The sequence below is a fragment of the Tyto alba genome, unplaced genomic scaffold, assembly GCF_018691265.1.
Source record: "Tyto alba isolate M040663 unplaced genomic scaffold, T.alba_DEE_v4.0 Super-Scaffold_26, whole genome shotgun sequence".
Classification (NCBI taxonomy): Eukaryota; Metazoa; Chordata; class Aves; order Strigiformes; family Tytonidae; genus Tyto; species Tyto alba.
Window position 1 is genome coordinate 4,407,559 of NW_024881300.1, and position 16,221 is coordinate 4,423,779.

Sequence of the window (16,221 nt, forward strand, 5' to 3'; positions counted from 1 at the left end):
AGTTATAGTAGAAGTTCATAAGCAAGAAGAGGCCAGAGCAAAATATGGCACCATGGCAATGTTCCTTCACCCAGACCTGAATAATGAAAGGATTGAATAGAAGTTGCCATTGTTGGAAAGAAGCCTACAGGCACAGACACACACTGACTTTCAGTAGCAATAACAAAGTCAGTGTGCTACTGTGCCATATAAATGAGATGAGCTTCCTCGTGCATAAATGAGGCTTTCAGCAAAGAAAATACAAGGGGTTTGCTGCATTGGGTGGCAAACACCTTCCATTATCCCCATAGCAATGCTGACTGGAAATTACTTGGCTTACTGCTGTAAGCCAAAAAGGCTGTGTCATGCTACTGCTGTGCCTCTAGTTGCACTTGCCTAATTACCAGGACGAGTGTTGTTCTGCCAGTACTGTGAATGCTGGTGGGCTTCTCATCAGTCTTTGTCTGCTCTAAGTAAGCAGTGGAGGAAGAGTGGCTTGTGGTTTTTTACCAGTCCTGTGCTTAGGTCCTCCAGAGAGCTTATTTTCACAATCAAAATGGAGTTAATAGAGATTTTCTTCTCTTTTATCACACCTTCTTTGTACCCTGCACTTGGTTGGGCTGTGTTTTCTGAAGAAACAGACTGAAAATGTATTTTAATGATACTTGGTCCTCTAAATTGTAAGTGGCTTTTGGAAAATGGTACTTTAGGCTCAGAGGCACCTTTGAGCTTTAAACATGACCTTCTGTCTATGGGTGCTTCCACACAGCATTTATCTAGAGATCAGGGTGAATTTTTACCTATCTGAGATGGTTCCTCTGAAGTAACTGCTCCTGAAGGAAGAGAAAAGAGCTCTTGATTTTTCTTTTTGATCATTCCCCACTGTCTGAAGGTGGATGCCACCAGTGGGTCACAGATATCTATCTAGTAGCAAACTTCTAACCCAAAATTAATATTCTTGTTTGTTGGTTTGTTTCACTACTAAAGACATGAGCTATAGAATTACAGTACCTGAAGACTCCACATCTACAAGCATTTTATCCCTTAGAGTTTAGGTGATCTGATTGCAATAGCACTGTTTTTAGAAGAAAAGACCTGCTAACCATATCATCCTGGCTTTATTATAGTTAAGCTTGCATCTGAAGCAGTTGCCAAAGTGGTCTCTTCACTGATGTTTTTAATTGGGAAGCATCACCAAAATAAATTTGGCTCAGTTTTCCTGTATCATTATCATTTATTATGGAGAACATTGTGAGCTGAAATATATCTAGATGGCTCACAACTTAACATCATTAAGATATTTTATATTTTCTCAGTCAGAAGATGGTGGGATACCCTAATGGGTAGGCCTGATGTAGGATCAGGATAGGATTAGAATATATTTTTCATCTAAGAGTAGCACGGGAGTTTCAATATTTTAAAGAAAGGGGTGAAAATATTTGTTGCACTTATAGTGTAAATTACCTTCAGAGAAACATCCAGTGATTAGGAACGATTGCCTTGGTGAATTACCCTGCCTTACACTGTGATATAGCTAAAGGACACTTCTAGCTGGCCTCATTTTGTATGACCGGTGTGACACATTCCCAAGAGACTGAAGCACTTTCCGAGGAGGGAATACATTGTCCTCATCACATCAACAGCCCTTTCTTAGGTACATGGTGACATCCTTTTTGTAGGATGTGTTTGTCATGGTGCTGTATGGGAGATGTGTGCGTAATGAATCCAGTGGAAATAAACAGTGTTTTCCCCCTTATGAATATTTGATCTATGATTTATTTATCTACCCAGACTTGGACTAATAGCATGTCAAATGCTGCCTGTTTGTTTTCCTGTTGACATATTTCTATCAGCAGTGTCTTCTGTATTATGGACAGGAAAAATATTAGCAGACTTATAAAACAATGGCTTAATGAGATGAGTTCTTTGATGTAAGCTAGATGGACTCCACTTGGGAAAATAGTAAGAGATTATGTGGAGGGGAGGGGTTTTTCATCTACTGTGAAATTGTTCACATTAGTCTGGAAGAAGAGTAAATTGAGACTGACTGACTCCATCAGAAGGTCAGACGCTGACCGGTGCTGGCAGGCTGGTGTCTGCTAGGGCAGAGCTCACCTACGTAGCCCTGTGTGACTATATGGGGACCTGAGATCTCCTTCTTTTGCACCTTAGCATGCACCAAATCATGGTGGAAAGAATCAGGCTTGGTATCACTGAAAATGCCTAGTGACAGCAAGCAGGTCAGAGATAGCTGCAGGTAAGAAGTATAAGTATTTTGATAGGGAAAAAGATGGTAAAAGGATCTAAATGCACCATCTTCCCATAAATGATAACATCTGTTTAATCAGTGTTTTTCATGATCTGATGCTAAGTTCTCATTCTCGCATCTGAAAAAAAAAAGTATCAGTGGGAGTGTTAAAGCAAAGAATGTCAAATTCGATTATGAGGCTTGAGACACCATGAGCACCCAAGGGTAATTCATTTAATCAGAACTCTTGCATCTCTCTCTCTGCTGTGCTGGTCCCCTCCTGTGTAACTTTCGGCAAGGTAGTTGCTTTCCTTTTGCCTTGTCTATTTATAAACTGTTAAATATCCAGGAAAGGTAGAAACCCTTATTATGTGCGTAGAATATTTAGTTCAATGACTCTTTCTTCTGTTAGAGCTGCAAGGTCCATTGTAATAAAATGAATAATAATGGAGAGTTTTGTCGAAGTTGTCTCCTATGACTTCTCACTATCCGGAGGACTGGTCCTCTCTGGTCCAGAGTGTATATTTTCTACTAAAAGAGAAGTTTCCACTATATAAAGCATAGACTTTTGCCTTTAAAATGGCAGTATCAAAGGTAGAAGGAATGGCTCCTGCTCGTATATATATTTCAAAGGTTAGTTAGGTTTAGTGTAGCTCTGAGTTAATAATAGTTCAAACCTGCATTCAGACTGCATGGGTGAAAATGCTAGTTTCTACCTCCCCAGTGTATATGGACAATATATGATTCTGCTTACAAGAGACAGGCTGTCAAAGACATGTAATTAAATAACATTATGGGGATTGGCATGCTTTCATTTGAAAGACCAGCGTACAAAATCTAAACATTTTAAATTATTTCTGCTTTGAATGGCTGCTGTAGTTGGCAGCTGGTTATCTCCCATTTCAAAGACTTCCGGCATTGAGGAAAACAGCTTTCCTAAAAGCTGCTGGCAGCTCTGGTATGACTCCTTCTAGTCTCCTAAACTTTTTCCTGTTCATTTCTTTTTTACGTTTTAAGAAAACATTTTGAATTTTCCTACAATCTTTGATATCAGGAGATACGAGCAGAAACACAGACTTGCGTATCTAATTGTGCACTTGGCCTTATCTTTGTCGGCAAGGCAGATGTTTACCTTTGCAAAGGAAATTATTCTTTTGAACAATTATAGCCTCTAAGCTTTCATCATACCTCTCTCACTTGTATTGCTTTGCTTCTAGTGCACCATCAGATGCTTAGTGAAGTTTTAGGAAGATAATGTCCTTAAAAAAAGGGAAGGATTTTTTTTTTTTTTAGAAGAACACTCTTTTTAACAATAATCTGAGCTGATCAAAATGTTTTTGATAAACTGGTCTTTTAAATTCAATAGGGATAAAGTTAAGATACTGTGGTAGTCAGGAATGAGCAGATGTAGGAAGAGAGAAATCTGGAAGCTGCTTAAAGAGCAGTTCCTTAGAAGAGGAGCTAGGGCTTACAGACCAGCAATAGGTGATATGAGTGGGCAATGCCATGTTGTTTTAGAAAAGCAAAGCCTTACGCTGGATGTGTATGAGCAGGAATATTGACTGCAAACTACAGAAAGAAAGCTGCTTAATCTGCTGAGGAATGGTAGGGCTGGAGCTGAAAGTGCTATCTCCAGGGAACCTAAATGAAAATACGCAGTAGTCCAGAAAGTGCAACCTGTGATGAAGGGAAGAAAGAAACTTTGGTTTTTGGTTTAAGAAAGGCAGGCTGGGAGATGCAAGAGTGAAACAGACGTGATGATAAGCTCTGGATATAGGTATGTACAGATATTGTTACCCTGCAGAGAAATAGGAATTAGTCAGTTCTCCTTGAGCAGGGGACACACAAGACCTAGTGACATCAGCTGCAGAAGTATTCAGGCTAGACCATGAGAAAACCTTTTCTAACAGTAGAAATTGTTAAGCAATGGACTAGATTGCACAGCCTTGCCAGACAGTCTTCCTCTGCAGAGGCCTTTGATGGCAGGTTCAATCTACTGAATTCTCACTTCTGCACGCAAATGCTATTTGCTGGGTTTATAGGAAGGGAATGATTTTTTGCGTGTGTTTATTGTGTATTTTTGCTAACACCAAATTAACAATGAAAAATAAACTAAGTAACATTCTTAAAATGCCTCAACTTTGTTCGCAATTCCTAGAAAATACAGATTCCCCAGTCTCCTTTATAAAACCCATGACTGGTTCCTATTGTAGTACTGTTACACTATGAAATTGCATCTCATGCAGCCATTGCATAACCTCAAGGGATAGCATGCTCAAGGAGACTTCTAGAAACTAGCGAAACATGCTCTTACCCGTGCCCAGTTTAGACCAAAGCAATATGCATGCAGCCATAGCTTTAACGATGAGCCTCACTTGAACCTCTTTTTAACATGCAAAAGAAGATTTTCAATAGAGTATTTTCTAGGTAGTCTAATAAAAACTGATGAAAAAAGTTAATATAATTGTTTTAATTTCAGCACATTAAAGCCTGTAATAGCATGAAAACGTAGAATAATCGTGATGTGAGAATAGAAGAGGGGCATATATTTACTTTCAACCTGTTGCAGCACGGGGGGCTTAAAAAAAGTCAACAGTAGGTAGTGTCTAGCTAAGGTAATGAGGTATTTCCTATTATAATGTTGTCATGTGTCTCTGAAGTCTCACCAGTCAAGCTGTGGTTGTTACAGAGTATCTTCAACTAAGAGAATAGCACAAAAAATTAAAACTTTCATAAAATTTAATCAATTGTGATACTGTTCTCCTTGGTGAGGAGGATGTAATGCTTACCATCATTAACAATAACTAGCCATGGAAATTTTTCCTGTTTTCTAATTATTAGTATTATTGTGTTCTTTTAATCAGTACAAAGTATCTGGTTGATGCCAACAGGATTAAGCGTACACTTAAGTGCTTAGCAGAAGTTGGGTCCTTAAATGACCCTTATGTATTTCCTTTGTCTTGGCACTAAACCTGCTGCGCCTCTTGAACTTTATCTGAGAAAGTGCTACATACTGTATTTATATCAGACACATTTTTTTGTTTGCATTTTGGCTTTGTGAAATGTCAGAATCAATCTTATACTAATGAAATGTTCAAATTTCATCTCAGCTATGAACATAGCTGCTAATCCTATAAGATGTTTACTTTCTGCCTCTCTGGCTATGTATAGTAACAGAGAGTCTGCCAACTTAAGCACTGCTGACAAACGTCTCCCTGCTGCTAGTCAGTCTAACAAATGTTATTTCATTGAGTAAAGATTTAAAATTAATTAATTAAATGTCATTAAAATCCCTTGCAACCTTTGACAAGTTTGCTCTCACTCCATACCAGTCAAAGTAGTTACCTGAAGACTGCATGTGCCCCTGAATCCCACACAATTCAGTAATTTTTATGTTTTAATCTTACAGTTACTTAACTTTAATCATTGTGGAATACATCTTTTAATGGTAGTAGGTGCTTTTTATGTGGAAACACGGAGGGAGAAAGTAGAGAGGAAGGTAGGCTGTTCCAAGGGTTCCAAAACCAATAGGAAAAATGTAAGCCAAAGGCCACTGACCAGAGTCCAACCTTTCTAGCAAATCATACAGAGTATAACTACAAACCTCCGAAGCCTTTCTTTAAAATAAATTTTAATTTTTTCCTGTGGCATTCTGAGAGTAGAGCTATGTAATTCTCAGTATGAAATCTCAAGCTGCTTTCCTTCTCGAAGGCTCTGGTCAACCAATTTGCAAGCAGACTGTCCACAGAGGAGTGTGGGTGTGTTTTTGTACGTAGTGACATTTTTTACATTTCATTTCTAAGCTTCAGACTCTGATTTTCCACATCCATGCATTCTGAGTAGCCCTTGGAACCTATGCAAACACTGCCAGAAGCCTGCTCAGGCAGAATGGTGTATTTATTTGTACTGGCATAGTGCCTGAGGAATTACCCAGGAATAGGACCCTGGTGTGCTGACCACCATAGAAAAATAGATCTCAACAAATATTTCTCAGATTTCTGATAGCCAGGCAACACTTTGCTGTAGATGGGAATTGCTAGGCAGATGACAGATGTGGCCAAGCAGCCCTTGCCCCGTGCAGCAGTCCCACAAATGGTCATTAGACCTGTCACAAAACACAGCCCTTCTTTAGACTTCCAGGGCTCTAAGTCCTGCTGGGTTCTTGAGAGTGGTTGAAGAGGTAGAGCACCCAGCTGTCTTGCAAAATTTCCTTTGCAAACCATTTGGGAGTGACTGAACTTTTTTTCCCCTCCCATGTTATGGAGCAAGCTGATGAGGAAAAGGAGGGAATATGATTTGGCACCTAACTTTGTCTGATGTAGATGAGTGCAAAAGCTCAGAAGCAGTAGCCTCTGACTGATGCTGCACAGCTGTTGACTGTGAAAATAGATCCATTTTTGGATGCTTTCCATCAAAGTGCTACTGCTCCTCATAGTTCTACTGATGGACAGCAACCAGCCAGGAATTATGTAATTTTTGGTAGTTTAGGACCAGATCTTATAGTAGTGTGATCTGATGTGAAACCTGGATGTGTTTTCTCTATTTCTGCATTTTCTTATGCAGTGCCACTGATACAGCAAGGGAGTACAAATATAGCTTTAATTTTCTTGGATCACAAGATCTGCCCCTCAAAAATCGACCCGTGGTGTGGCTGGTGGAGACCCTGTTGATTCACCTTCCTTAAACAAATTGATCAGGATTTATGGTATTAATATCTTGTTCTAGTGTGAACAAGGAAGGTCCACTTTTCTAGGCGACCCACCATTGCCTTTCATGTGTTCAGAAACAGGAGCCTAATTTTTAAAAAATGTAAATGAGATTTATTCATAGTGTATGTACATAGTTATCAGAAAACATGAAAAACAGCAGCACACAGGCCTCTGTTCTTGTGAATTAGGTGTGTTTTCCTCTTGTAATAGACTTGTCCTCGTCTGATTCTCACCCTTGCTCAGTTAAGATTGCTGGAGTTTCTATATACTTTACAGTGTCTTGGTATCTGTGAAGGATTTATCATCAAATCCATGTTATAGCATGACAAGGAAGTACTTTTTAAGTAAGTGATGTTTCCTATGGTGACATGGGACCAAATATACCTTCCTACTAGCTCTACTGTGCAGGACTCAAAATTATCCTTAAGCAGCCCATAGACTTAAGAACTTGCACCTCAGGAAGTCTCAGGAGAAGCGTGTTATCCCTCAATGCCTGATTGAGAACCGTTTTCTGTTTAGTATTTTTAACCTTCTCCTTCTGTTTAGTTCCTGCTCTGTCACTTAATGTAATGCTCATTTATTGCAGACTGCTTTTAGTTTGGTCCTTTTAAAAGCTCCCTGAGGCACAATGATGCCTAGAAATTAATGTATTCCCTTCCCGCACATCAAGCAGATGTGTGTATATTGAGTTAGTGTCTCTAACGTTTAGCTGATGTCTTTTCAGAGCATAGTTGAATCACTGCTACATACCAAACCCATTTGTGGCCCTTCCTCCTTAAACTATTGGGATATGTACGTTTATATACACAATATTTTTAGCTTTAATTGCAAAGCGCTTGCATGACTTGCAGGTTTTTATAAAATCATTAGTCCTAAATATGCTGTGCTATAGGGCAGCATAGTGCTCCGGTTGTTGAATGTGGCTGGATTCAAGGGTGTGTAAGGCACCCTTGGCATTCCAAGACCTTGAATGGAAATGGTTGTCTTTTGTCATCTTTGCCCACCCATCTTCTTCTTACTGCTTGGAATAGAAGTCATCATTGAAAAGATTACTGGTTGAAAAGCTGAGGACCTTCAGTTAACATGCCAAAGAATGAACATGTATTTTAGCTAACTGTACAGCTCGGTTAGGGTAACTCCTGCTTCTCCTCTAAAGTGAAAGAAAATCCTCTTCTAATGTTTCTATTACAAAAAGCTGTGATTGTTACATTTCAACTGTGGTTGAGGTCACTAATTTCACCTGTAAATGACATGCCTTATTTTCTGTCAGAAAATTGAGGTATCTCTCCATGTACATGCAAATCTTTGTATTATAATCCCTCTTGCTGGGACAGTCAACAGAAGTAACTATTTGGAATGGCATCAGTCCTGTCCTACTTTTCTAGCCTTACAATAAAGAAAAGTGCCATCACATTCAGAACTAAAAATGCCAACTTCAGGTTGCATTGTGTTTATCAAGGTAAAACATCATAAAGATCATTTCCTGGAGATGCCCCCAGACCCTTAAGGTAGACAGAGTACCCTTCCCACTGCACCTAAAAGACTTAGCTGTTCAGGTAAAATCTTTTAAGAATAATACAGATTTATTTTAAGCACATGAAACATCAGGATAGGCACCATTATAAACACATGAAAATTAAACATGGCAATGAGCTTGCAGCCAGACAATACAAGCAATAACTTAGAGGCAGAGGTTACCCTTTCACATATGAAAACCTGCTGAAAATTGGTTATTTTTGGTACTAGACATTTTAGACTTTGCTCATCTCAGTATGTTCTGTCACACCACCCCTTCCAAGTTTTTATTTTGAAGTATTTGTGTAAATACCTATATGTTTTAAATATGGTATAAAGTACATTCAGATGAAAGATGGAAAAAATGCAAAGGCCCAGTTTCCAGTGCACTAGAGGGGACTGAGGCAAAACATACTCAAATCATTGACTAGAAAGAGCTTGGTTTTGAATCAACCCCTAAGAATACATTGAGTAATGGCACCGTAATGCAAACCTGATTTTTAGAAGACAACTTTAGAATAAATACTAACTACTAGAACTATGGCTTGACAGCCTATTTGCCTTTTAAGTTTTTCAGAGCAAGGTCACATTCCTCTGTTGGTAATTACTAAAATAAAAATATGCTGAAGTTCGAAATGTTCCTCCTAATGTGATCCTGAACAGTTGTTACTGTAAACAACATTCTGTTTATTTTGAAATAGTCCATTAATTCTCAGGTCTTATTGTCTGCATTTTCCTGTAGACTGTGAGCTGCTATCTTGGAATTCCAATTAGTTTTTTGTTGTCAGAAGTGCAGCCATTTCCATCTTTAACTAGCCTTTAGGCCTAAAGCTGTTTCTGTTAACATCAGTGAATCAGCATGTCTTGTTCAGAAGTTTAGGCTTTATAGTTCACAAGTAGTTAAGGGAAATCTAAGAACAGCTAAAAGGAAACAACCGACTGCTTGTAACTCATTTGTGTCTCTCAGAAACTTGAGAAGGGCTAAGGGATATTGCAAATTAAAACACACCAGTGTAATTTTTTCCCCTCAAGGGATGTTGGGGATGTAGAGGAATTGAGCAGCACCAAAAATTCCACTTGTTACACAAGTGAACTCCTGTCTCCATTCTGAGAGAACATTGCAGTGCTGGTGCCTCTTACCCCTTCTAGCACATCTGTTACTTTTGTGGAAGCTCGAACTTGGAAAACAGTAAACAGCATTCCCAGTATTGTGATACTGACATCAAGGACAGAATAGTCACAGTGTTTTTTCCCTTTACACTCGAACAGGAATAACTCCTCCTGCTATGAAAGTAAAACAAAAAAATTTTTTTTGTAACTTCCATCTCTATTCTATAGCAGTTGTCTTTATGAATAACTAGGGAGAAAATCCTGTAGAATTCAAAAGCTGAATTCTTTAACTCTTCTCAGTCTTCCTTTTTGTCAGAGGTATTTGAGTTATCCTCTTCATTGTCTTCAGGACAGACTTTATTTCTTGCAGTTGGTGTTGTTTCTGAGACTGGGATTGTAGTCTTTCTAACTAGACTGTGTTTGACTTCAGGTAACTCAATGTCATCCTCCTCCTCCAACATATCTAAGTGGTATCTCTGTAGCTCTAGGTACGTAGTAAACAACTTGGCATATTCTGGATGCTTCAGCGCAAAGTCCTTGAACTCATCTGAAAAGTACAAAAGAGACAGATGCTCTAGTGCAGCAACAGAATCAAAGAACATTTCAGTGCCTGCTCCTTTTACTGAAGCTGATCTCTAGTTATTTTCCTCTGAAGCATTTTAGGCATATCACCCAAAGTATCTAGGTCTGTGTTTCAGCAGTTTTCCCCAGAAACAGGGTATGAGAACCATCAGGTATTTTCAGGGAGAAAAATGGTAGGAAACTCTCACTGTCAATATGACTATCAGATGCTCTTCATTACAAAAGGATGTAACTTACCATAGGACAGCTTCCCGGTTTCATCTGCATCTATTTCTTTAAAGAGCATAGAAACATCAAGCTCAGGCACCCCCAGGGCTGACTGAATGATACAAGCAAACTCATCTTCCGTTATAGTGCCATCCTCATCCATGTCAAAGAGCTGGAAAAGACATAATGTGCAGAAATACTTCAGCATCAGTTTGCCTAGGAACCTTCTGTGCACATTAGCCACCCCTATTAGGTTTCCAGTATCCAAGAGGTGATCTGCAAACAACACCTGGGATTAGAAGAGATTGGTTGCATCTCAGCTACTTTCTATTGGAAAAGATTTTATGTATTTTCACTGTAAAAAAACTAAGCAGACACTTAGCAGAGTAATGTACATGCTATAGTTGGGATCAGAACACTCTGCAACAACAAGCAAACCTCACAGCATTAGTTCAGAAATAAAACTCATATGAAACTGATAAAACCAAAACATAAACAAAGGTTTATGTTTATTGTCACCATGAGCCCATAAGGGTCTACTGGATTCAGCTACTCTGGAACATCTTAGGTTTTAGTCTTCATTTTCATTGAGTTATGGCACATCTGCTATCAGATTAAAGTTGCCACAGTTTATGTTCTGACATAAAATACCTACATTTTGGAATATGTGATCAGTCATCCACTAAGGAATTATTGTACTTAACAAGGAGTTTTGGTGACTGGAATGCAGGCAATGTATGTAGACTGATCACCCCATCCTTCCCAGCACAGTGACAGTAAGCATCTGCTATGAATCAACCCCTTGAGAAATACAAGGATGGATGTCTGTAATTCTTAAGTATTTGCTACAGGCAAACTTTCCCATTGCAAAGGAAAGAACATTTAGTAGCAAAGAAAGCAAGTACCAAAAGAAAAAACCCATAGTTCCATTTCAGACTGAAACAGGCTTGTACCAGCTGAACCAGTAATTTCCTGCTGAAACTGGGAATTAAAACAAATTACTAATTTTATAATCATCACAGATACTGAAGAGTATAGCCTAGAAAACAAAACAGTGAAACAGCAAGGTCTGCTTCTTCATAGGAATATGTAGTGATAAAACATCCCTGAAAAATTACAAATCATTACAAACATCTGTAGTGCTTATCTGTAAGGCAGCCAGTGGGTATAACGGATCGCCCTAAAAATTCTGGTACTTCCTGAGTTTGCATCAGAACTAAAAAGTACCCACTTCAAGATGAATGTGATCCGTATCTCAATATACTGTTCAATATGGTTCAAAAGAACAGAGTAGTGGGTAAAATAACAGAATCTGTGTCAAAGATCCACTAAAAAAAAAAAAAAGTCACTCGAGCAGTTTCCTATTCAAGGACTCACAACCTGGGCATCCCTGGTCACACAGTGCCTGATTGTACCTGAGAGCTGAAAGGAGTTACTGTTCCTTGACCGGTTGTACTATCAGGACACCGCAGTAGGAGCCAATAGATCTTACGTGCAGCCCAATTTCGGATGTGGCAGTCCTCAATAGCCCTTCTTGAATTTTTATCCCCCTCCTCTTTGTTAGCAACAGTGACTCTGCTGAGCACTTGATCCATAAGAGAATACTGCTCTATTGTTTACTTGTGACACTGAAGAATCACAGCAGAAAAAACCTCAGGCGAAAAAACTGCAAGTGCTGCTGAATCATTTTTGGAGTTGGCCTGCCAAGTTACATATTCATTAGTGCCTTCACATGGCTTTTGAAACCCTTTTCTATGATGCCTGCAAATCTCTCCCTCCCCTTCACACTCTAAATGTCAATTGGTTTAAGAGTATTACTCACATTTGCATAACAGATCGAAGCTATAAACTTATGATTTGAAAGCTAACAGATTTACAGTCAGTCTTGATTTGTCAGGTTTGTAGATTTACACTAAATTGAACTTACCTTAAATGCCATGTGAATAGTCTCTTCTGTGTTGGCTGGGTTACAAAGAACAGACAAACCAATTACGTATTCTCTGAAGTCGATGGTGCCATCTCCATTCTGTAACCAAAATACACATGGCAGTAGTTATAGTTAATATTGCAAATCACTCTAAAATCTGTTGTATAGATCAACTATACAACATGTACCAAGACGGTTTACAACACTAGAGGTATTTGTTCTTCCTGGAAAAAATACTAATAGCTCACTAAATATATGCAATACCAGGACTGAAGTAGCAATATACATATTTTCACTAGCTAGAAATTGGGCATCAATTCCTACCTTATAAACACCCAAAGATTTAAAACAACTTAAAAGTTTTTATTTAGTATATGACCTCCAAGAAGCCTCTAACAAGAGCTGGAATCCTGTGTTTAAGGTAACTGTAACAGTTCATGTAGCATGGCACTTGCTGAAGTTCAGAGACCAATGCAACATCCTAAAATAAACAGGCCAACAGTGAGGCTGTTGCCTTGAGTTAAATCTTCCAAAGAACCTTCAGCAATAAAATATATGCCAGCAAAATTACAGCCTGATGATACAGGGTCTATCTTAAGCCTTTCTCTGAAGCAAATGCATTGCCCTACATGCTATTTATTTTGAAGCCAATACACTGTCCTACCTTTTAAGACAGAAATGCAACGAATTCATTGTAGCAGCCTCTCTGAGAATTCCAGATTTTATCTGAATGGACGTTTCAGTGTGTTAACTACAAAGCTACATCAAGAAGACATTTAAAGACTGCTTTGATGGGATTTGTGATTAATTCTATGTAAACTGCATTATATTTGCAGATAGGGAAATTGACAGATGCCTGTCGAAATATATGCTTAAGTCAGTAGTGTTCCTGTGACCACACTGGAAGTTTCTTGAGGGTTTTGGGAAACATCCTGTCTGGGGAAAAGCCACATATAAGCATTAGGTGAAGGGACAAAAAGGGTTAATAAAAGCATAGTAGAGATGACTAGTAGCTCAGAGTCTGGAACATTCACAGTAAGGGCATTCATCAAAACACTTTAAAAGCAAACAGAAGTGTAAAGTGGAGTTCCCTTTGTGGATAATGTGTTGTACATTTCAAGAAGAAAAAGATTTTTTAAGAAGTGGACTCCCTAAGTCTTAGAACAGGACAGAACTTTCTCAGCCAAGTGAGATGGGTGTTCTCCTGGGTAAATCTGTAGTGAACAGCCAGATCTAGATTCTATTTCTAGCTCTCCGACCATCTTCTAATGCCCACTTGAGCATACCAACCTTAACCTTTCTGTTCTTGGTTTTCTGCTGCTGAACAGTGGAATATGGAGCTTGCCAGTGGAGATAGGCTAAGGCTACTACTCTGTAGAGTGCTTTGAAAATCTTGAGTTCTATGAAAGAGGGATTTTTGTCAGTGAATTTTAGGTTTTAGGATAGTACCTAATTAACAAAACGTGTAATAATATGTTCAGTACTAATTTTTTCTTATGAAGTTATACATTGGACAGGATTTAAAACTGCTAAGACAGAATTTCATTTAGCCTTAAAAACCAAACCAGGACTGTTTTGCACAGACAACTGTTATTTTCTTTATTTCAATGGTCTAACCAATCTTTTGAAGACATGCAACCTTTGAACATCTTGTACTTTAAAAACCTGTGAATTTTAGTGAAACCTTTTAGCAAAGATATGAATAGTCTTTAAGTTACTTTCATGTGTGTCTCAGATGAAACTTTTGACAGTTTTTAATCATTGGAAAAGGACAATGTTCCCATAAATGGTGTTTTATTTACAAATCTGTGCTCTCATTGTGCTGCAGAGTTTAACTAAATATTTTGGCTACATCCTAGTTTTCAAAACAGAGATAACAGATCTAACTTTAAAATGTATCGTTATAAACCTAAACGCTTAAAACAACTGAAGCAAGGGTGTAGATAATAATTGTTCAAAGTTCCATTAAATATTATTTTTGGGTAGTTTTATAGATGGTATCCTTAGCAAAGGATTGTTTGATGTGATTAGAATATTTTTTTTTAATTTATTTTTAGAGGTAAGAATATGTATCACAGGAAAAGAACTGGGAAGTAAACTTTAAGTAAAATAGTCTCATTAAACAACAACTTCTGAAATAAGTTAACACAGCTGTGGCTGCACATGGAAAAATCACAAGAGCTAATAAGGGTCATATTACTTTCATTAAAGTGCTAAAACCCAGTAATCAAAACTGAGTGCAATCTGATACACAGAACTCCAGCCCTTTGAGTAGGAAATAAAGTTACTATACTTGCAAGATCATGTTGTGACTAGCTCTACTAAACCCAAGGATGCTGGCTAACTTCCAGATGCTCTGGCATTTTGGTTAAGGAGAAATGATAGGGTCGTTGCCTGGAAAAAGAGATGAAGTTAAACTGAAAATGCAGGAAAACCTTTAGTGCTTGTGTGGCACCACTGCAGACAAGCACTTGCAATAGTCTTTCTACACATATCTAGCTGTGTTTGCAGCCTGTGCACCCACAAATATTTTAAGGAAGCAACATGTGAGCTGAGCTCCAATTCTGTAAATAGCAAAGTAGAACATCAATATTTAGATATTTGTATTTACGTTACATCAAATAATCAAAACATAGTGTAACCTCGACAACTCTTGTTTTCTTTAAGGAAACTAGTTTTCTGCTACTATTTTCACTGTAACATGATATGGTAACTAGGGTTCTGTTATTTTTTTTTATAGAATACTTAAATCTTACACATTGGGAAGCAACAAAGTTTGCATTGTCATAAGCAGTCTCCATTTAGAGTTGCACAAAGACTGCAAGACAGATGTGGTCAATAAAGTCTAAAGCACTACTGCTTCAAAACACTTTTCTCACTATGTAAGGCAATGGGAAAGATCCAGTGTGTGTGTGTGTGCACTAGTCAGTGATATTTAGCTAAGTAAACCCTGAGTCACTTACAGGGCTACCACAGAGAAGCTACAACTGGACCATTTGGGGAGGAACTGCAGATGCACCTCTTGTGTTCATATCCAGGCTCATCATGTAAGAGGCTACTGCTGTAACTCCAGAATTCCCACTGCCTGTTGCTACATGCAAGTTCTAACTAGTCAGAAAGGGAAATTCTGAAACAAACCTGGTAGGATGGTGCTCACCTGGAGGTATCACACTTTTCCTCGTGCTCACTTTTCTATTACTGAGAGCCCAGATGCCACTGGGGATAACTGTGTGCTTTTCCAACTGGGAGTGGGGTGAATGCCATTACGGAGGAACCGACTTCTTTCATTACAATTTGGGCCAATACAAATATTTTTACTGTTTCTGTCACCCAGCTTGGTATTAAACAAAGTGCAGGAGGAAAAAGGTCTGGGCAAAAGTTGTAAGTTACTTCTTCGTAAGTTGCAAGTAAGAGGTGTCTGCAAGTATACTGGGGAGGAGGTTTGGTCGGTTTGGAAAATACTATTTGCCAAATGTAACTGCAGGATTTAGAAATCAAAGCTATGGAAATTTAGAAACAAAACCAAACCACAGCATGCCATTAGCATGCAAATGCCCTGCAGGTATTGTGTGGTATTTCTCAACTAGTCACTGATGTCTCCTTGGGGAGGGGTGGACTCTTACATCTGGAGACCTGCCTGTAGTGCAAGGCTGTGCTACTCAACTCATCCTTTCACATTCCAGTCAGCTAGCACACACCCTAGACAATTTGCTTTTAAAGCTGCAGAGCCCTGCTGAGAAATCTGCCTTGTTACATTGCAGTGCAAGAGTTGTTTTTATCAATTATGTAATCCCTAATTCAAAGAAATGTACCTTTGACAGTTCATGTTATTCCTTTTTCTTTTACTCAAAAGTTGACATCTTAGAACTGCGTAACTAGCTTGAGTGGGACACTGCACCCTGATGAAATTTAACTCAGATACCCAGAGGTTGATTTTGGCTGGC

General features: G+C 38.6%; 1 protein-coding gene across 1 annotated transcript in view; it reads right to left on the bottom strand.

Annotated features, from left to right (window-relative positions):
* Positions 1 to 8,498: 8,498 nt before the first annotated feature.
* LPCAT2 (lysophosphatidylcholine acyltransferase 2) overlaps positions 8,499 to 16,221 on the bottom strand; it is a 32,831-nt gene continuing 25,108 nt past the window's right edge. The window contains exons 12-14 of the mRNA XM_042797754.1: positions 12,278 to 12,376; positions 10,381 to 10,522; positions 8,499 to 10,108 (exon numbers count right to left, since the gene is read on the bottom strand). Of these exons, the coding sequence (XP_042653688.1) occupies positions 9,858 to 10,108; positions 10,381 to 10,522; positions 12,278 to 12,376 (492 nt within the window). The 3' untranslated portion in view covers positions 8,499 to 9,857. The remainder of the gene's footprint in view (positions 10,109 to 10,380; positions 10,523 to 12,277; positions 12,377 to 16,221) is intronic.